Here is a 22,506-nt window from a genome sequence, read left to right on the forward strand (position 1 = left end):
TAAATTGGATACACCCTTTAAAATATTTACTGCATATATTTGTCAAATTGGAGGAGTACACTAGCATAATAACACATGAGCCATGAAGTCTTGATAATCTTCCTTGTGTAGAGTGTGCTTTGGGACAGATTACATTGATTCATTTATCCAAAGCTACTTCGAAATGATAGAGAATTTGACGCTGTAGTAGTATTGTTGTTTACCAAGCATAGGAGACTAGATTTCTTTGATGTTTTTGATTTATCTGAGACTGTTGTACTAATGTATGAGCTTGTTACGTCTGTCTCTCTAGCGAATGGAGGGCATGTTGAGCAGTTTTCAGAGCGACCTGTCATCCATCAGCAGTGAGATTCAGACACTACAGCAGCAGTCTGTCAGTATGAACATGAGACTGAAGAACAGACAGGCTGTCCGCAGTCAGCTGAGTCAGCTGGTGGATGAACTGGTCGTTCCAAGCACAATGATCTCGTAAGACTGAAATTAGTTGGTTGTAACTAGACATTGGGTCTCATTCACTAATAATTGCGTAGATTTTTCGTATTCATACAAGCATTTGTACTTCTTAAGGAAACTCCTAAGATGAAACATACATTTTTTCATTTTGTCTCAGAGAGAGAGAGACTGGTGATTTTTGCGTGTACGTCAATGTTCATATCTTTATTCTTATATTTTGGAAACGTTTGTGTGCCGGTTTCGCGCACAAATGTGTGCATACGCATACTACATGAATGAGACCCAGTGTCTGTCTTCTGTTCTTAAACAGCAAAATAAATACTATTCTTTTGGATGAGAAGAGTGTGTGTTGTGTGTGTTGTGTTGCAGTGTGATTTTGGACAGTCCTGTCACAGAGCAAGAATTTCTGGAACAACTTCATGAGCTCAATAACAAGATCAACTTTGCTAAAGAGCTCAGCTTCAGAGAGACTCTCGCCTGCTCAGACATACAAGACATTGTAGATCGTCTCAAAATCAAAGTGAGAAAAATCTTTTGTGGATGATACTTAAAGATGCACTGAATCACCTCTGAACGCGCAGCATTATTTGATGTGTTGATGTAATATCAACTGAGAGCGGAGACATATCGACTAGCCTCTCCCCCTAATAACTAATAGCGTTTTGTTTATTGCACAATCAGCCTCAGTAAGTCAAAGCTGCATTAACAGCTTGATAGCCGCGACAGTGACAGTGATGTAAGTCTATTGAAACGAACAGAAAGATAAGGGAAACCATTGATGTGTCATGTGAAGCTTCTTATTTATGTTGGTGAGTGACACTGGCGTTTGTCTTCTCCTTTACTTGTATGATCTCTTCCATAGAGCCTTAAGTGCGGGCCATTCCCTGTGATGGAAATTTTCATCCTTTAGTTAGTGTGTAATGTTGTTGTTGTTAGAGCATAAACAATACCTGCAAAATGAACCAGCTAAAAGTTCAGTGACAAGCGAGATATTGTCTTTAACCCAATTCACTTTTCAAGGACTACAAAGAACGGCTGGAATCAGACAACAGCCCTCTACTTCTCGGGTACATGATGTCACTATTCCGAGTGTTTTTAATAACCTCCGTGCAAAGGACTACGCCAAAGAACGGGCGAGACCTTCCTTAGAGAAGCGCAAGAGCCGCTGGAGTAGTGTTTGACGAAAGAGAAAGTAGTTTAGCACGCAGCTCAGTCACATGTTTACAATCTCTTATAACCACACAGCTGCTTGCACATGTCTCCTGGTCAATCTGCTTGTTTTATTATCCAACTTGGGTCCAATGTAAAAAGGCAAAACTAACGTAATATAGCAAGAAGGTTCAAAGTCAGGCGGAGCTAAGACCTGCACTAATGTTATAAAGACTTAACAGCTTAGACGCGTTCGGACCCGCGGTACTAAGTGTTTTAGCAGAGATACTCATAGATATCTATGGAGAAACAGCAGAGAGACGTTGGAGAGAAAGATCGTCTAAACCCCCCGAGGAGGTTGCTTTGATTCAGATCAGTTTATGTGTAACATTGGTTTTCTGTTTGTCAGAACCAAGATATGTTGTTGTTGTAACATTAGCTGTGTGACCGAGAAGTTTTGAGCGTCATTGTTTATCTGGAACCGCTTTAATATTGTTCTCGTTCAGATACTGGAGAGGGCCCTCTCTATATGCAGATAGAAATAGCTTATTCTAAGGTATTACAAACATAAGTGAGGTCTTTATACACCTCTGAAGAAATAGTTATGTATATCATATTGCATTTCTGTCAATAGATCCTCCTAAAAGCCCTGTATTGTTCCTTTAAATAGAAATGTTTAACAGCAGAATACTTTAAATTAATGTGATTAATATTGTGTGGAGCCTCGTAATAAAACACAGTTTTAGTGTATTATAATGTTTTTCTATTAATGCACAAATACTTCCCACAGGCTGTCTCAAAAATCCGTGAGTTCATTCTGCAGAAAATCTACTCATTCAGGAAGCCCATGACCAACTATCAGATCCCTCAGAACACCTTACTCAAGTACAGGTACTGAATGCATAACTCGAGCACAGGTTTATAACACATTACACGACTACAGGTGCGGTACACAATTTGACTGCAGGTACGGAACACAACAGGTATAGAACACACAACACGACTAAAAGTACAGAACATACAACTCGACTGCAGGTGCAGAACGCGCACAACTCGACTAGGGATGGGCACAGTACTCGATCACTCTTGTACTTGAACGTGACAGCGTAGATTGATCATAAAAACGATGATTTGAGTTTTAAAAAAAACCAGAAAATTTTTTTCTGATTGGTTATAGCAGCATTTTGGATGGCACCTTGAGCCCTGATTGGTTAGCATTGCCAGAGAGCGGTCCAAAGTCCAAACCGAAAAACAGAGAAAATGGCTTCAGTCACGTCGTGATGTCTGGCTTCACTTCGAAAAAATTTATGAAAAAACTGTTGCTAAAATATTAAATTGTGATCATTGTCTCCATGATGGACGCCCCACCACCTCCCCCGAATAAGCCCCGCCCCCGAGTACTTGAGTTCTCGTTTTTTGAAACCTATCAATGATCGAAATAAGAAATTGACAAAAATGCCCATCCCTAAACTCGATTACAGGGCCAGAACGCGCACAACTCGACTACAGGTGCAGAATGTCACAACTCGCAGGACGCGCACAAGTCGACCGCAGGGGCAGAACGCGCACAAGTCGACCGCAGGGGCAGAACGCGCACAAGTCGACCGCAGGGGCAGAACGCGCACAAGTCGACCGCAGGGGCAGAACGCGCACAAGTCGACCGCAGGGGCAGAACGCGCACAAGTCGACCGCAGGGGCAGAACGCGCACAAGTCGACCGCAGGGGCAGAACGCGCACAAGTCGACCGCAGGGGCAGAACGCGCACAAGTCGACCGCAGGGGCAGAACGCGCACAAGTCGACCGCAGGGGCAGAACGCGCACAAGTAAGTATTAGGTTACAGTACATGTGTTATAATGTTATTCATATTGTTCATGTTAATGAGGCACAAAACTGTAAAATCTCCCCATGTTTACACTGTAGATATGTGTTTTGTGGCATTTGCAGGTTCTTCTATCAGTTTCTGTTGGCTAATGAAAGGACAGTTGCTAAGGAGATTCGGGATGAGTATGTGGACACCATGAGCAAGATCTACTTCAGTTACTTCAAATCGTACATCAGTAGACTGCTGAAAGTTCAGGTGAGAGACTTTGGTTGGTGTTACGTTTTACAACAGTCCCAAATGCTTGGAGAGTTTTTTTTTTTGCAGTTCATAGGTTTATATCTTGGACTGCTCTGATGGTATCACTATGACAAACAGCATTTCCAGTTTACATAGCACTTTTAACAGAGTTTTTACGCAGTTTTGCAAGAAAATTAAGTCTTGCATTGATTTTGTATAAAACTTCTCAAAAATTTGTAGTAAGAAATAGGTCTTTTTTAAGAATAGGATACTTTTATAAAGAAGTTAAAAGCAACTTTCAGTTAAGTTTAGGACTGATTCTTAAATTCTTATTGAAGGATTACAATGATTTAAACAAAAGAAATGGCTGCCCTTGACCTCTGAATATGCCACTAGGGAGCCTGTAAGTGTGAAATCACAGCAGCATGGCTGAATTAAGACATTACTTAATTCAGACATTACATTAGTATGTTGTTATTATATATTTTTATTAATTTATATACAGCTGCGATCCATAACTTATTTGGGTAAAATAAACCAACATTTAGTTATTGGGCTGTACATAAAAATCCTTGTTAAAAACTACCTTTCCCTGATTTTCAATGGGAATCTTATAATAGTAATTGATGCAAGAAAAAGGTGCAAAAGTTAAAAATTTCACAAAACTATTACAAATATGTATACTTTTTTGCTTTGTTAAAACTATATTAAAAGATAATGAAACCGTTAATTTAAATAATTAATCTGGGCTCGTATTTATCAAGCTTCTCAATTTGCCATTTTAGTGTCGTCTTGAAATTCACTCGTAATTCTAAATTTAAGTATAAAAGCATCAAATTTCTTAAAGCTAAGAATCACTCTGACTCCCAGACAGCTGGAGAGGTCTCAAGTGGTTAAGAGTTGCCACTAGGGGCTTGTGATGGCGTTCAGGAGACAGACATGTGCTGAACAATGGGGTTGGCGAATGGAACCGTATCATTCCACATTATACATGCATTGATTCGGTACTCCCCTGCATAGGCGTAATTCTGGGTGGCACTTTTTAAAAGCATGAATTTGCAAAAGGCATTTATTAATCCACCGGGAGACTGCTGACATTAGATATTATTTACTAGGTGCTTATATAACAAGTTAAACTATTCATGTACTGTGTTTGATCTTTTTTGTGTTTTTCTTATTTTCCCCTGTAAAGCTGCTTTGGAACAATGCAAATTGTGAAAAGCGCTATATAAGTAGAATTGAATTGAATTGAATTAATGAAACAACATCTACACATCATTTTTCATAATCCAATTTATACGTTTAACAATCATCTTTGTGTGCAAGATTAAAGGCACGCAGTCTGCACGTGTCCTTAATGCTGCGCGCATTCTCGTTATGCTCTATGGATCATCAGTACTGTTGCGTCTTCTCGTTATGCTGAATTTCTATCATCTTTTTATGCTCTATTCCAATGGATATGCAATATTTTACGCATTCTTGTTATGCTGTATTGTTCTCAATAAGAAAAGAAAAAGATTTATACGGCAAATAACATTCTATTTAAAGCAAAACTAGGCCTACTCAGCTGAAGCAAATAGAAACCGGTTTAAAACGGGTCATTTAGAAATGGTGGAAACATGTTTATCTTTTATTTCCAATGTTTATATCATAATCTATTCAATTGAAAAACCTGTTTTGTCATCGTATTATAAACACTGGGTTGATATCATTTATCTTTATGAAAGCACTTCCACTCTGGTAATGCACAATTGTATGGATGAATGCAGTGGTCACCTCTTATATATTATTTTATAATTTACACCCCGACATGACGGTCCAGTTGGTGAAAGTGCTAAGGACTAGATAAACACTGGGGATCAATGTTCCCTCTAAGCTGCGCACTTGTGCAATCGCGCACTGCTCCCGCGATCTCTGCGCACAGCATATCTATGCAGCACATAAAATAAAATCCTATCTGATCCGTAAATAAATGCATAAAAATGTATTCTGTACCATTTTGCAATGCAGGTCAGTGAGTGACAGGTGACAACAAGTGGTAACTACAGTAAAACAATGACTAACACTGTCCTGCCAATGACATGATGCGTCTCACACTTATTTACTTACGCAGCCAATCAATGTCATGAACGGCGCTTTATGCATACGTGCCGCTGTATAGCAGGTTAACGCTTAGTTTACAGAGAGGGGTCAAAATTAAGCTAGCTAACCCGAAACTATGGCCTTAGTGGCACATCCACTCACCAAGCCTCATTGTGCAAAATGTGAATGTTTTTAGTCGAACAAAATTTGATCTCTGAAAGGCAGGCCCGGATTAAGACTTCAGAGGCCCCTGTGCACAATTTCTTGTAGGGCCCCCATTCCCCACACGTGTCCACAAACAAGGTTTTTAATTATAGGGTACCACTTGTTGAAACTCCTCTAGCTTATACAGGATTTACACAGACAGTTTACAGCATGTGATCACAACCTGGACAATAACAACACCTTTAATTATTATCCATCATACAGGATTTACACCACATTGCTTTCCTGGACCAGCAGCAACAATATCAAGACATTTCCCTGTGTAGTTAAACTCATTGGCATATGCAAGAACTTACTGCCTCACCTCTATAAATACAGTCTATTAATCAGGTTCTTCCATTATTCACACACAAACACACACCTGTTCATGCTTCCTTTCTGTCTGTTGATGAACATTCGATCAATGTTCTGCATGTTCAAAATTGGAGAGAGGCCTGTCAAAGTAAAATCTTGAAGTTTATTGATCAGAAGATTAAAACAAAATACATCAGCTGTGTACACCAGCCGATGGGTGGGTGGGCTGCCTTAGACTCAGTCTTACAAAAAGAACTGATATCTTTACAACGGCCCGACCGACAACCGAAAAACAACTTCACAGCATATTTATAATATTTCTTGGGGTGCCTCTTCTTCAGCTGGGGTCCAATCAGCTTCTCTCCTCTTTGTCTTGTCTCAGCCAATCAGCTCACTGCCTTGTTTTTCAAATCACCTTCCATCTGTAAGACATTACATGATACCCTCACACATTCCAACACGCTCTGTGCGTAACCTGACCTTAACACACACACATACCCATTTCCTATGGAAAAAGCCCTCAGTATGAGTCCTAAATTCTTGGTGCACATACTGGTTATATTTTGTAAAGGCACGTTTAAACCACAATAAAAAACACAATAAAAATCCTTCACTGTCCATCTACTCTGTCTATCCTCTGTCTCCTATCTCCAGATGTTCTTTTTGTTCTCTTCTTCTCAGCTATCCAGGGACTGTCTCTTTTTGCCTGTCTCTCTCTTCTTTTCCCATTTTTTTCTCTACTCGCCATTCTAGTGATGAAAAGGAGGCAAACAGCATAGGTCAGTTTGACTAAAACATGAAAGTATTAGATAAAAAATGAACAATAAAGCAGTTAGAGCCACACACACACACACACACACAGTTTACCTCTACTCCTCAGGGGCTCTCTCTGTCTATCTCTCCTCTTCAGGGGCTCACTCTATCTCTTTCTGTCTGTTTGTCTCTTTCAATGGCTCTCTCTGTCTGTATCTCTCCTCCTCTCCTGTTCAATGGCTTTCTCTGTCTGTATCTCTCCTCCTCTTCAGGGGCTTTTTCTGTCTGTCTCTCTCCTCCTCCCCTGTTTAAGGGCTCCCTTTCTCTGTCTGTATCTCTCTCTCTCCTTCACTCCTCTTTAGGGGTTTCTCTGTCTGTATCTCTCCTCGTCTCCTGTTCAAGGGTTTTTCTGTCTGTATCTCTCCTCCTCTCCTCTTCAGGGGCTTTTTTGTCTGTATCGCTGCTGTTCATGGGCTCTCTCTGTCTGTATCTCTCCTCCTCTCCTCTTCAGGGGCTTTTTCTGTCTGTATCTCTCCTCCTCTCCTCTTCATGGGCTCTCTCTGTCTGTATCTCTCCTCCTCTCTTCTTCATGGGCTCTCTCTGTCTGTATCTCTCCTCCTCTCCTCTTCATGGGCTCTCTCTGTCTGTATCTCTCCTCCTCTCCTCTTCATGGGCTCTCTCTGTCTGTATCTCTCCTCCTCTCTTCTTCATGGGCTCTCTCTGTCTGTATCTCTCCTCCTCTCCTCTTCATGGGCTCTCTCTGTCTGTATCTCTCCTCCTCTCCTCTTCAGGGGCTTTTTCTGTCTGTATCTCTCCTCCTCTCCTCTTCAGGGGCTTTTTCTGTCTGTATCTCTCCTCCTCTCCTCTTCATGGGCTCTCTCTGTCTGTATCTCTCCTCCTCTCCTCTTCATGGGCTCTCTCTGTCTGTATCTCTCCTCCTCTCCTCTTCAGGGGCTTTTTCTGTCTGTATCTCTCCTCCTCTCCTCTTCATGGGCTCTCTCTGTCTGTATCTCTCCTCCTCTCTTCTTCATGGGCTCTCTCTGTCTGTATCTCTCCTCCTCTCCTGTTCATGGGCTCTCTCTGTCTGTATCTCTCCTCCTCTCCTCTTCATGGGCTCTCTCTGTCTGTATCTCTCCTCCTCTCTTCTTCATGGGCTCTCTCTGTCTGTATCTCTCCTCCTCTCATGTTCATGGGCTCTCTCTGTCTGTATCTCTCCTCCTCTCCTGTTCAAGGGCTCGCTCTGTCTGTATCTCTCCTTCACTCCTCTTCAGGGGTTTTTCTGTCTGTAACTCTCCTCCTCTCCTGTTCATGGGCTCTCTCTGTCTGTATCTCTCCTCCTCTCCTGTTCATGGGCTCTCTCTGTCTGTATCTCTCCTCCTCTCCTGTTCAAGGGCTCGCTCTGTCTGTATCTCTCCTTCACTCCGCTTCAGGGGTTTTTCTGTCTGTATCTCTCCTCCTCTCCTGTTCATGGGCTCTCTCTGTCTGTATCTCTCCTCCTCTCTTCTTCATGGGCTCTCTCTGTCTGTATCTCTCCTCCTCTCCTGTTCATGGGCTCTCTCTGTCTGTATCTCTCCTCCTCTCCTCTTCATGGGCTCTCTCTGTCTGTATCTCTCCTCCTCTCCTCTTCATGGGCTCTCTCTGTCTGTATCTCTCCTCCTCTCCTCTTCATGGGCTCTCTCTGTCTGTATCTCTCCTCCTCTCCTCTTCATGGGCTCTCTCTGTCTGTATCTCTCCTCCTCTCCTCTTCATGGGCTCTCTCTGTCTGTATCTCTCCTCCTCTCCTCTTCATGGGCTCTCTCTGTCTGTAACTCTCCTCCTCTCCTGTTCATGGGCTCTCTCTGTCTGTATCTCTCCTCCTCTCCTCTTCATGGGCTCTCTCTGTCTGTATCTCTCCTCCTCTCCTCTTCATGGGCTCTCTCTGTCTGTATCTCTCCTCCTCTCCTCTTCATGGGCTCTCTCTGTCTGTATCTCTCCTCCTCTCCTCTTCATGGGCTCTCTCTGTCTGTATCTCTCCTCCTCTCCTCTTCATGGGCTCTCTCTGTCTGTATCTCTCCTCCTCTCCTGTTCATGGGCTCTCTCTGTCTGTATCTCTCCTCATCTCCTCTTCAGGTGCTGCTTTCTCCGCTGTATCTCTTCTCCTCTTTACTGCAAAAAAAGATTTGGCAGATTTGTTTTTGCTTGTATTATGCACAAATTCACAAAAAAATCTTATTTTATGTCTAAAAACTAGACTTATTTTCTTAGGTAATTTTGCTCATCAAGAAAATGCATCTTAATTTAAGAATTTTTAGATATTTGTACTTAAAACAAGACAAAAATACTAAGAAAGAAAGTCATTTTTTGCAGTTTTTCTGTCTTTCTCTGTCCTTAGAAAGACTTTTTTCTGGCTTTCCTGCTAACAAACTCTGTTACAATGTCATCAAAGTCCAAGTCCTTAACCAGCTGAGATTCAATGGCCATCAGTGACAGTGCACTGAGGCGCTGCTGTGTTTGTGTTGTTCTGAGTTCATTTTTAATTCTTGCCATGTGTGAAAATGATCTTTCTCCTTCACAGTTTGTAACCGGCAATGTCAAAAAAATGCGCAGGGCTACAAACACATTAGGAAAAATTGATTGCAGACTATGTTTTAAGAGCACCAGCAGCATGTTTCGAGGAGACTTATCCACCTCACTCTCCATGAAGCATCTGAACTGGATAATTTCATCTGCAAAGTTCTGATCTAAATCAGAAGAATATAAGGCACAGAGTGCATCAGCCTGTTTACGAACAGTGAGCAAATCGTCAGATTCCATGTTCAGTAGAATCCCAAACGTGTTATTAATGTTCCGGTATGCATCCGCTCTGTGGTCTAAACAGCTGACTAGCTTGTCAATAATGACATTGAATGTTTCTACCTGGTATCGTTCCCGGCCATTAAGAGTTACTTCATGCTCTGTTGATTCATCTGAAAATGCTTTGCACTTTTTGGCCCGCTGCAGTTCATCTTTATATGACTGGCACACCCCAGGAATATTCTTTGCAGATCTTTCCAAATGGTCAAACTGGTCTCGAAGTGATACAACCCATGATCTCAAAGACTCAAACAGACGAACTGCACTCGTCAGATCCATGTCAGGCTTTTGTAATGCCTCACTTGTCACTTTAAATCTGCCTAAGACACAGTGCCAAAACTGTGTCATAAATGCCATGTCGAGAGTGCCCAATTTTGAGCACAATGCTCCTGCCTCATTGCGTGTCTCACGTTTCTCTCCTGTATCAGATGATATGCTCTGAAGTATATCCCTGATTTAGATAGTTTGCACAAAGGGCTTTAGATGCATCTGCACGACAACTCCAACGTGTTACTGACAATGATTTTAATGTCATGTCTACCTTTATGTCTGCATTATTAGATAATCTGTTCCATCTATGAGTGGAACCTGCACAAAAGGCATATAGGGACTGCATGAGGTCAAAAAACTGACTTGCAGCTTGACAGCTGCCATCTATACTGTTGACACCCACCAAATTGACAGAATGTGCTGCGCAGGGTATGTAATGTATTAAAGGATTTTTGTTCTTCAAGTGAGCCTGCAGCCCGTTATAACGCCCTGACATATTGCTTGCATTGTCATATGCTTGGCCTCCACAGTTTGCAATATCTAAGCCTAAACTATCAAGCATAGCCATCACAGTGTCAGCGAGGCTCTCCCCTGTGTGACTTTCAATTGGTTCAAAGCTAACAAATCGTTCGATTATTTTACCCTCTTTACTCACAAATCTGAAAATGAATGTCAGCTGGTCAGTATGTGACAGGTCAGGAGTCCACTATTACAGAAAAATATTTTGCCTGCTGTATCTCTGCAGCTATGGTAGTTTTCACTTTGTTGCCCATTTGTTGAATCAATTCCTATACATATAGTGGATGAAAGATAAGATGTGCTGCCCCTACCCTTCGATCCATACTTGTTAATGTGCTCAGTGAGGAAAGGGTCAAACTGAGAAATGACTTCCAGAATGCCAAGAAAGTTACCATTTTGTGATGAACCAAGTACTTCATCACTACCACGGAAAGGAAGCCCTCTTTCACTCAGAAATTTAATGACAGCCACAACATGTTTGAGCACGTCCCGCAGTAACGCCTCTCTCCCTCCATTTGTTGCACTAGTTTTGAATTTACAGTCCCAGTGACAGATGAGCGCCGAAGCAGTGCTAACATGCAATTACAGTGCTCTGTGCTTTTCTCATGTACATGCACACGTTCAGGGTGTTTCCAGTCAGAAAACCCACTAACAAATTGGTTTCTTTTTGTCGAAAAAAGCATACAGGCAAAGCAAAAAATATTACCTGTGGATGGTGAATAGGTGATCCAGTCTCGGGAAACTTTTTCGCCATTTAGGAGTTGACAACACAACAGATCATTAGTGAGAGAGCGCACCTTTCCGCCCAAACCATCGTCACGGTTTGAGGCTGGATATTTACTCCGTCTATTATGAAAGGCAGCAGGACCACGATCGATAAGGACAGCGCGTCCATCTTCAGTGATTGCCCCCCACAACGCCGGATCAGACACCTGATAAATCCACGGCGTGCTGCTGCTACAGCTAGCTTCGGACTCAGACAGGTTGGGCTCCAGAGCAGCTGCAGACTCAAATTCAGGCCGAGAAGCTGTCTAAAGTGGACCTTCTTTACTGCAGAATTTTTGACGTGCATCTATTACTATAAAGCTGGTCACTTTAGGTGTTTTTTCTGATGTACATACACAGCTAATGGTTTTTCATTGTAAGTGGGCCAAATCCCTTATATTAAAAGAAATGGGAAATTACTGCTGTAATTGGATTATTTTAATAAACCATGTAACTTGTTATGATCTTAGGTTTTGGACAGGTGTAGTACTGGTGTGGCCACAGTGTGCACGTCTGATGTTGCTCACATTGGTCCAAGGAATTCTCAGGGAGTTTGTGTGTTTGCTCAGACACATGAAAAATTAGGGGGAACATTGCTGGGGATAGATGCTCTTTAATTGGTACAGATTGAAACATAAAATGTAAATAAAAACATGTCTGATCTTAAGCATTAGTCCTTCACCAGCAGCTGAAGCACTAAGAGCAGAGGTTATAGGCCTAGGATGGCGTTTGTTTTATTTATCAAATTCCATTTTTCCTCTTTTAATTTGTGTGTATTCTTGCACAAAGCCTTAGTTTCTGACCTTATGACACTGTTCGACTGTAAACTGTCAGCGTTTTGATCATTTCACTTTCTTCATTTCTTTCTGTCTGTCAGTATGAAGATGTAGCAGACAAAGATGATCTGATGGGGGTGGAGGACACAGCCAAAAAAGATATCCTTCTAAAGCACCCGTGACTACTGGAGGGTCAGTGAGTGTCCAGTGAATGAGTTAAACTTTGAGCCTCATCACAAGCACATGAAACAGATCATTAGCATTTCATTGCTCACAGACGTGTGTTGTGGAGCTGAACTGTGCTGACCTTCCAGGATGGACGTGTATGTTCAGGGCCATTATTTGTTCCGTGAGATGCGCTTGATGTTTTCTTTAACAGCGGTGAAGGTTTCTTCTCCAAGCCGTCTTTGAAGAGCAGGAACACCATCTTTACTCTGGGTCAGCGAGAGGCCGTTCTGAGTCCTGTGGAGCTGGAAGGGCCAATACTGATCCCGCACGCCGCTCAGAGAGGAGACTGCAGGGTAAGACATGGCTTCAGATCGAGCATCATCAGGACTCATTACGTGGAAATGAAAAGATTGTCATGTTTGTGTGGTGTTACTGTATTAACTTGTCTCTCTCTCTCGGTGTTTCAGTATCCGTATGAAACTCTCTTCCGCAGTCAGCATTACGCTCTACTGGACAACGGCTGTCGGGAGTTCCTCTTCCTGTCAGACTTCTTTATGGTGGCGGGAAACTCTGGGCTGGACCTGTTCAACAGCATCATGGGGAAAACACTCAGCATGTTTCTGGTACAGTCATGAGAGACGTGTCATTGATTAGCAAACCGCAGGAGACTGTAATGTATACGTATGAGAATTAAAGTGTATGTTCCTCTGTCTGCAGAAGAATCTGGCGACCTACCTGTCGGATTGTTATGACAGCATTGCGGTGTTTCTCTGCATTCACATCATCTTGCGCTTCAGAGCCATCACAGCCAAGAGAAACGTTCCTGCGCTCGACAAGTCAGTGTCTCTTGTGTCTTAGCTGGAGTTCTTGACAGATTTAGGGTGCACTCACATTAAGATCGGTTGCCCTCAAATGTGCCCGAGTGTGATTGTCCCCACGGCCTTGCTGGTCTGTCCTCGCACTGCACCCAAACATGCTTTCATCATTACCATGCGACTGCTTTGAAGTAAACATAAACAGAGACCGATCTGCTTATTATATCAATGTCATACGAGAGCGATATGAGAGCAAATGGCCCATTATGGCCCAAATCGCCCACATACTTTATTATCATACACACATGTACATCATGTTTGACAAACCTTATATCTGGAGTCGTTTTGGCTGCGGTGACACGCCTGAACGTAAGAGTGCTGTGCAATTGAGATATGTTTAACGTGACAGCTGGATCTAATGGAGGATCTCTTCTTCCGCATTTCTTCTATTTAATTAGCCAATTTTTTCACTATTGCATAAGCTAAATGGTCAAAATGTGCTCTCTCTCTCTCTCTCTCTCTCTCTTCTTTCGCACAGTCAATTTTATTTGTTTGGCTCGTCTTTACCTGTGTATACAGTATTAGGCGACAAGTATACATACGTGTTGTTTCGATGCACATTTGAAGGGAAGTCATATATGCCATATGCAAGCACAGGTGAGTTGCAGTTGGACATGTTAAATGATCTTGTCCGTTTAGAACCGAAGCAGTCCCAAGTAACGTGAATGATGATAATAAAAAAAAAAGATCAAGCAGAGGTTAGCACTGATAACGAAAGTATACTATTGAGAGTGTAATGAATCATGACGACTTGTCTACTGAGAATGAACAAATGGTTTATAGCAGTGCTATCATAGCGGTGGATCGGACATGTGTTACGTATGCAAAATAACCACCTACCATTACAAACTTTTATGGCCACTCCTGGCCCTCTTTGGAAGCGCCCCAGAGGAGGAGTTCGTATGACAACCAAAAGATACTTTCACAAGGCTGACGAATCGATTATCATGGTACCCTTTGGATTGAGTAGAAAGAAATTTGACCGAGAATGGCTAGAACATATTCAAACCTTGGCAATAGACCGAGTACAATGGAAGTGCATTACACAGGATATCGTTCAAACCATGCAAGGGTGTCAAGAACGTTAAAAAAAAAAAAAAAAACAGTGCTATCAGGAAAAGTGATGATGGCATAGTGGTGGAAGAACTAAATAGCATTCAACAACAAAGTAGTGTTAAAATGGTAAATGCATGTCAGGAAATGAAATAACATTAACTGTAGATGAAATGAAAAAGGCTGATGATAAAGAAAGTGTTTTGTCTCACTTTTCAGATCTGTCAGAGGTCTCCCAAGTAGGTCTTGATCAGATTTATTCGTTAGATGAGATAAATAATTTTTTGGATGAAACTGATGTGAGGAACTACGTTCCTGATCTTAAGAGATTAAAATTTTCAGTTTGTCACTAGCAAAAGAGGGTAGGAGAAAAGAGGTTTTGATTAAGGAAGTCATATTCTCCTTACTTCCTTTTATTGAACCTTGTTACAAACCGCTCATTAAAGGAGCTCATCTAGATATTACTGATGATGTTTCGGGACTTATGCGAATCCTGTCTATCAGTAAATCCTTTAAACTGAAAAACGTAGTCAGCATGGCTGGACCTGAGCTTAACAACTTTAAAGCAGTGACCACTTTACTGGGACAGAAATCAATTTGCCATACTCAGACAATACTGGATTTATGGAAACAAAGCTTGCCCAAGAGGAACTTTCTCGGCTTTTGGAGTATGGGTCAGGTATCTTGTTTCCTGACGAAAGAGACCATTTTCCAGGTAAATGGGATTACTCCAGATTTGAAAGATGTCTCTGGAAAGCTGTTGAACTTCCATGAAATACAAAACCTGGACTTTAAACTTTAAATAAAGCTGCTTTGAATGGGAGGGTTGACACAGAAGATGTTAACCCAGTTTGGAGGGTGCTTTACAAACTACCTCTGAATAACGATCAGGTGATCTAGAACCGTGTACTTTGCGCACGGAAGGAATCATCCCTTTATCTCGTTATCGACAGGATAGAACAATCACCTCCGCTACTAAAGATAGTTTTGCAAAGAGCTTGCCAGATCTGACTCCTTTAATAACCATACCAATAAATAAAGAATCGCTCGATGACATGACCAGGAAATTGGGTACTATTTTCTCTAATACATTAGAAGCTGTTGCTCCTATGAAGTCAAAAAAGATTAATGAGAAAAACATAGCACCACTCGCGCCCTTAAAAGAGAAACTTGCAAACTAGAGCGCAAATGGATAAAATCGCAATTAGAGGTCTTTAAAATGGCGTGGAGAGAGAGTGCAAATTGTTATAAAAAGGCACTAAAAGCAGCAAAGGCTGAGCACCTTCGTAACCTCATAGAAACCAACAAAAACAATCCAAGGTTTCTATTTAGCACAGTCGCTAAATTAACAAATAAACAGACACCACCTGACCTGCCTATTCCGCCGCACCTCGGTAGCAATGAATTCATGAAATTTTTTACAGAGAAAATCGAAAACATTCGTGACAAAATTTTTAAAAACTCAACCTCCAAATCTGTCCTATGAATTAGCACCAACCATCGCTCCAAAACAAAGGCTCCAGCGTTTTTCACCTATAAAACAGGAAGATTTAATTCAACTTATCGCAACTTTTAAACCTACAACTTGCTTACTAGACCCCATACCAACTAAATTATTAAAAGAGCTACTACCTGTTGCAATTGAGCCCATTTATAACATTATCAACTCGTCAATTAATCTAGGCCATGTCCCAGGACCCTTTAAGATGGCCGTCATTAAGCCTCTAATCAAGAAACCAAACTTAGATCCAAATGAACTTGGAAACTATAGACTGATTTCAAATCTCCATTACCTGTCTAAAATACTAGAAAAAGTAGTGTGCACTCAGTTGTGCTCTTTCTTACAAAATAACAACATGCACGAAAACTTTCAGTCAGGCTTTAGACGCATCATAGCACTGAAACTGCGCTCGTTAAAATTACAAACGACCTGCTTATAGCATCAGATAAAGGTCACATCTCACTCCTGGTCCTGCTTGACCTTAGTGCTGCGTTCCATACCGTAGACCATAACATACTTCTAGATCGCTTACACAATTATACCGGTATTGAGGGACAGGCACTACAGTGGTTTAGATCTTACTTGTCAGACAGACATCAATTTGTCTATTTAAATGGGGAATCGTCAAATCTAACGCAAGTAAATTATGGATTACCTCAGGGATCGGTTCTAGGACCCGTGCTGTTCTGCATATACATGCTTCCCCTCGGAAACATTATTAAAAAACATGGAATTCGCTTCCATTGCTATGCAGATGATACTCAGCTATATATCTCATCAAGACCAGATGATTCCTGCCAGCTTTCCAAATTGGCAGAGTGCATTGAAGATATACAACATTGGATGACCTGTAATTTCCTTCTTTTAAATTCTAATAAAACAGAAATATTACTTATTGGACCAAATACACGGAAATGTATTAGATTAGACATTAGATATTATTTACTAGGTCTTTTTTATAACAAGTTAAACTATTCATGTTCTGTGTTTTACCCTTTTTTTTCTCCTGTAAAGCTGCTTTGGAACAATGCAAATTGTGAAAAGCGCTATATAAATAAAATCGAATCGAATTTAATCTACAGTGGAGGCTATTACACAGTGCTGTAGCCGTTAATGCATTTGTGTCTGTGATAAATTCCAGTGTTACGGATAAGTGTGTTTTCTGTGGCTTAAGGGAAACCATTTGAACTGTTTTATAGTGTGCACGACCGAATTGTGTTGTTCATTTTACATTGAATGTGCTTGTTTTGTTTAACTTTGATGTAAGAGTATTGTGAATAAAAGTGAAAAATCTCTCTCTCTCTCTCTCTCCCGAATATTTTCGGTTGCCAAATAATCTGAGCATCCCAATAAGTTTGTGTGTGTTGCAGGTACTGGGAGGCCGTGCTGGAATTGTTGTGGCCGAGGTTTGAGCTCATTCTGGAGATGAACATTCAGAGCATCCGAAACACTGATCCTCAGAAACTGGGAGTACTGGACACCAGACCGCACTACGTATGAACACACATGACACACGCTGAAATACAAAGTTGTGCATCCATCACATTTGGGGGCGTTGAAGTACAGGGGAATCACCAAACTTGAAACACAGATGACTCTCTTTACCTTGAAATATATTGTTAAATTAATGTGTAGTTTGTTTCCCAGGATTATGCTGCTGGATTTAGGTTGTTTTTCTTTAGATTTTGTGCTGAAATGTTCCAATGCAGTGTTTCTCAACGGGGGGCACTAATCCCTAGTGGTCCGTGTCGTCATTGCAGGGGTCGGTAGAACCCTTTAAACATGTTTTGAGTTATTATCTTGCATTCAGGGTGTGAAATTAATACTGGAGTGGTTAATATTGGAGGAGAAAAAAACCTCAGAGGGAAACCAGGGGATTCCAGAGAAGTTCACTCTTGCTAAACCATGTATGGCTTTATAGGCAAAAAGCAAGATTTTAAAGTTTATGCGATGCTTTATAGGTAACCAGTGCAAGGTTGACAGAACCGGGCTAATATGCTCATACTTTTTTGTACGTGTAAGAACTCGAGCTGCCGCATTTTGGACCAGTTGGAGTTTTTGTAATAGGCCTGCAGGGCAACCACCTAATAGTGCATTACAGTAATCTAGTCTTGATGTCATAAAGGCATGTATAAGCTTCTCTGCATCTGATGGTGACAGCATATGACGTAGTTTAGATATATTTTTAAGATGGAAAAACGCAATCTTACAGGTGTTGGCGACCTGGTTCTCAAATGACAGAGTACTATCGAATAAAACGCCAAGATTCTTTGCTGAAGATGAGGATTTTATGGAACATCCATCAATAGTTAAGCAGTATTCTTGGTTGTTACATAGGGCGGTTTTCGGTCCGATAAGTAACACTTCAGTTTTGTCGGAGTTCAGTAATAAGAAATAGTTACTCATCCAGTTTTTTATATCGACTATGCATTCCACTATTCCATGGAATTGCTGTGTTTCATGAGGCTTTGAGGAAATATAAAGTTGCGTATCATCAGCATAACAGTGAAAGCTAACTCTGTGTCACTTTATTATATCTCCTAGAGGTAGCATGTATAATGCGAAGAGCATAGGCCCTAAAACTGAGCCCTGTGGTACACTGTACTGGACGTGCGATTTGCGTGACACCTCATTGTTTATTGCTACACATTGACAACGGTCGCATAAATAAGATTTCAAAGCTATTTCCTTAATACCAACATAATTTTCGAGTCTATGTAGGAGGGTGCTGCGGTCAATGGTGTCGAATGCAGCTCTAAGATCTAGCAGCACCAATAAGGAGCTACAACCTCGGTCAGACGCCATAAGAAGATCATTTGTAACTCTGATCAAAGCAGTCTCTGTACTGTGATGTGCTCTAAATCTAGATCACGTTGGTTTTAATCATTCTCTACACATATTATACATTATGGGGCAGTTTCCGGGACAGGGATTAGTTTGAGCCAGGACTAGGATTTAGTTAAATTAGGATATTGAAGTCGTTTTTAAAAACATACTTTACAAAAAAAACCTAATGCAACTGAAAACCATGAAATGCTCACGTGTCATTTTAAGTTAGGCTTAAATATATTGACTTCTCAAAGTTCACATTTTTGACTTGATTAATCTTTATATTTCCTAATTTAGTGAAAATATGTTGTTGTGCTTGGGAAAACAATGTGATGGGGCGTGAGCTCGCGTGGGGGTCCCTGTTTGAGATACTGTATGATGGGGTTCAGTTCTCCTCTGTTCTAATGAGTTACGGCAGTGAGCTGAACTCATTCCTGTGTGTTGTAGATCACGCGGCGCTATGCTGAGTTCTCTTCTGCTATTGTCAGCATCAATCAAACGTTTCCTAATGAAAGGACCAACACTCTCCTCGGCCAGCTGCAGGTGAGCAGAACAGATCACCACATGTGTTTCTCTACAGAGACGTTTCAGTATAGATCTGACATGATTCATGATTTTTAGATCGAGGTGGAGAACTTTGTGCTAAAGATGGCAGCTGAATTTCCATCCAGAAGAGACCAGCTGATCTTTCTCATCAACAACTATGACATGATGCTCAGCGTCCTCATGGTGATGTTTAATACCACCCATCTGCTCGTGCTTCACGAACACACTGCTAATGTCCTTTCGACATGTTTGTGTTGTGTAGGAGAGAGCCGCTGATGACAGTAAAGAAGTGGAGGGATTTCAGCAGCTGCTGTTGGCCAGAACACAGGTACTCCACACACTCTTCCCTGTGAACGTGTGTACTGCGTGTGTGTTTACTAGGATTACAGCGATGGAAACTTGTAAATAAATCAGTTGAGACTTAAATGTAGACACTTGTGTACGTAGAATATTGTAATTCCTAGATAACACATTTAGGCAGGAGTGACCTACTAAAGTTAGTGTTAGTTTTTAATACCGACTCAGAAATCGAATTCTTCAGGATCACTTGAAAATGACATGAAGGTGGGATCGGCAAGGGTTGAAGCAAAAATCTGCAGGACAGCGGCTCTCCAGTAATGTATGATTTCAGGGTTTTCATGGGTCAGAAATGGTGTTTGGTGTTGATTGATGAAAGGGGTCATCCACACACAGTTAAAAGTGCTCTACTTGTATCCCATATTCATTAAAGCTATGATAGCATGTATGTTAAATGAAAGCATTTCATGCACAGTTTTGACTGTAGCACGGGACATTCCCCCACATCCATTATAAACAGCTGGTCTGTTTTTTTTCACTGTATAAAAACCTTAAAAATGATAATAGTTGACGGGTTACTGCACGCTTTAAGGGACTCAAACTCACTCTTTTTTCAGATCAAGCTGCATTTCTTACCGATCACACGGCTGAGCTTCTTGGACAAACTACACATGAAACATAATCGCAGACTTTCTGATATCACAGTTGCTCTAGACAGGTCGATTTCCACGATGTTTAGTGTCAATCACAATTTATCCTGCAGCCCTACGTTGAAGCATTCATTTGTGCCAAAGATTACCAACCATACGTGCATAATTAAAACAACCTTTGGAGACATTGAACATTTCTGTTTTGGGGCATTAGGACCCACACAGACCACAGGATGAGCGCCAAGCTTGGTCAGTGTCTGGATGGGAGACCTCCTGGGAAAAACAATTGGCAACCGTGCTAGAGAGTCATCTATGAATGAATCTAGAATATAAAGAAGTTTGCTTTTTGGAGTTAAATTCCAAAAGAAACAGAACTTGTCTGTGATATTAACTTAGTTCTTGAGGTCTGCCTGTATTTTTTGAGTGACATGAACTCAGTTCATTGTTTGTCAGTTATTTCAACTGCTCATTACAATGATTTGGATCAAGGTTAGGTCAAGTCATTAGGACGCGCATCAGACATTCACCACAAAAGATAGAAGTTAACACAGAAAACACTTCATCACTGGATAGGATTTCTTTATTCGAAGTGTGATTTATGTCCGCTGCATGTGCAGAACTGTTGTCAGAGAGGAAAAGGCAACATGTCTTTCAGTGAAGTTCACCCAGCGCTAATTCAGTTGAAATATTCTCAGAATACACCGTGTAAAAACATGGATTTCTGACCTTTTGTCATCAAGTTGCTTTAGATTAATATGTGCGAGGGAGATAGAGCGGTCAGAGACTTCATTCAGCGCTGCTCAGATTTACTAACATTCCACCAGAGCGTTCCAAAAACGTACAGAGCAGGAAACTCGCTGCATTCAAGCTTCATTACATTGACTTTTATTTAACATTTAAAGATAACAATATAAATCTAATCACTTAATCTTAATCTTATCCTCTCCGCATAATTTAAAATGGTCATGCCCTTTACTAACAATCGAAACCAACCCTGATGAATTCTGCTTTAGTTTAAAAGATTCTTGAAGAGTTTAGCACAGCAGTTTTATGTTGACCCGATGCTTTTATAACACTGCCACAAACAGCAGTGGTTTCAAATGTTGATGAAAGAATGTGATGAATTGTATGTTCAGCGCATGCCTCATGTGTTTGTGTGTCACAGGAGTTTATCGAGGAGATTCTGTCACCTCCGTTTGGAGGAATGATTGCATTTGTGAAGGAGAGCGAGGCACTCATGGAGAAAATGCAACTTGACAAATTAAAGAATGATGAAGGTGAGTTTGTACAATAAATGTTTTCAAAAGTATATTTTAATTACAAAAATGGACTATATAAGCAGCGCTGTATCCAAGAAGACAGCTTATGAATACATTTAATGAAAAATACCAACAATAGATGTATTAGAACACCCATGAAGATGTGTTTTATAACCCCAGTTAATGTCAAGTATTAGACCATGCACACAAGTCGGGACAAGAGCTCGAGTCGCAGATTTTTAAGGTCCTACTTTGGTGTGTCCAACAACAAGTTTATGTACATACAAGGTGTAAAAACACAGCGAGTAGAGTGATGTTAGACGAAAATAAATGACATTCACAAATAAGTACAATGAGATTTGCAAAAAAAATGTACAAATTTATTTTAATGGCATTTATTTGTAGATTGTTTTCTTCACATTTGTGAATCGCAGCAGGCATTTGTGGAAGGATCTTTGTGCATTTGTGGATTTTGAAACTTTTCTAATGTCAAGGCGTGCGCACAATCCACAAATAAGTGGACTCCGCCCACTATCTACACAAGCTGCTTTCGTTGACCAATAGGGCACGTTCTAACTTCAGCCAATCACGTTTTGCTCTGCTCTAAGATTCAGGAAGCAAACATGGCGACTAGTGGCGGTCTAAAATGCGTGAATACCTAAGAATTGAGAATGGCCTCTTCTTTATACTACTCAGTAATGATTGGTTGTGTTTATATGTATTGTCCAAATGTTAGTAACAAACGACTGAAGCAATTGTAACTTGATAAAAGCGTGCACGGACTGGGTTGTACAATCTTGGTGACTAAAAACTATTAAAAAAAGCCTAAATCACTGCAAGAAAAATTCCTTTACCGTGACAGCTCTACCGTTACGACTACATTACAGTACATTACACGTCACATGTCTTTAGAGTGTGTGTGAACGCACGCACAGGTTCCAGAAAATCTTTGGCAGTTTGAACCAAAATCAACCGATCCTGTCATCCCGGGACACATCTTCCTCATATTCTCTGTAGGCTACTCTGCATGAAAAGGGCTTTACTGAAAAGTAAAGTCTAACCCTGATACAGGTATAAAGTCCGGTGGGTCTGTGCATACTTTATAACTGGGGACCTCGTGCAGTATGAAGTCGCGCTAGTCTAAATGATC

The 22,506-nt window shown here is 41.0% G+C and overlaps 1 protein-coding gene across 1 annotated transcript in view; it reads left to right on the plus strand.

Annotated features, from left to right (window-relative positions):
- The window catches only part of vps52 (VPS52 subunit of GARP complex), a 29,996-nt gene that overhangs the window by 4,873 nt on the left and 2,617 nt on the right, over window positions 1-22,506 (plus strand). Inside the window, exons 6-18 of the mRNA XM_079484806.1 lie at window positions 293-468; window positions 823-973; window positions 2,393-2,493; window positions 3,548-3,680; window positions 12,280-12,334; window positions 12,563-12,699; window positions 12,814-12,969; window positions 13,064-13,182; window positions 17,146-17,269; window positions 19,052-19,147; window positions 19,226-19,333; window positions 19,413-19,478; window positions 21,263-21,374. Of these exons, the coding sequence (XP_079340932.1) occupies window positions 293-468; window positions 823-973; window positions 2,393-2,493; window positions 3,548-3,680; window positions 12,280-12,334; window positions 12,563-12,699; window positions 12,814-12,969; window positions 13,064-13,182; window positions 17,146-17,269; window positions 19,052-19,147; window positions 19,226-19,333; window positions 19,413-19,478; window positions 21,263-21,374 (1,534 nt within the window). The remainder of the gene's footprint in view (window positions 1-292; window positions 469-822; window positions 974-2,392; window positions 2,494-3,547; window positions 3,681-12,279; window positions 12,335-12,562; window positions 12,700-12,813; window positions 12,970-13,063; window positions 13,183-17,145; window positions 17,270-19,051; window positions 19,148-19,225; window positions 19,334-19,412; window positions 19,479-21,262; window positions 21,375-22,506) is intronic.

This window comes from Barbatula barbatula (assembly GCF_947034865.1).
Source record: "Barbatula barbatula genome assembly, chromosome: 21".
Lineage (NCBI taxonomy): Eukaryota > Metazoa > Chordata > Actinopteri > Cypriniformes > Nemacheilidae > Barbatula > Barbatula barbatula.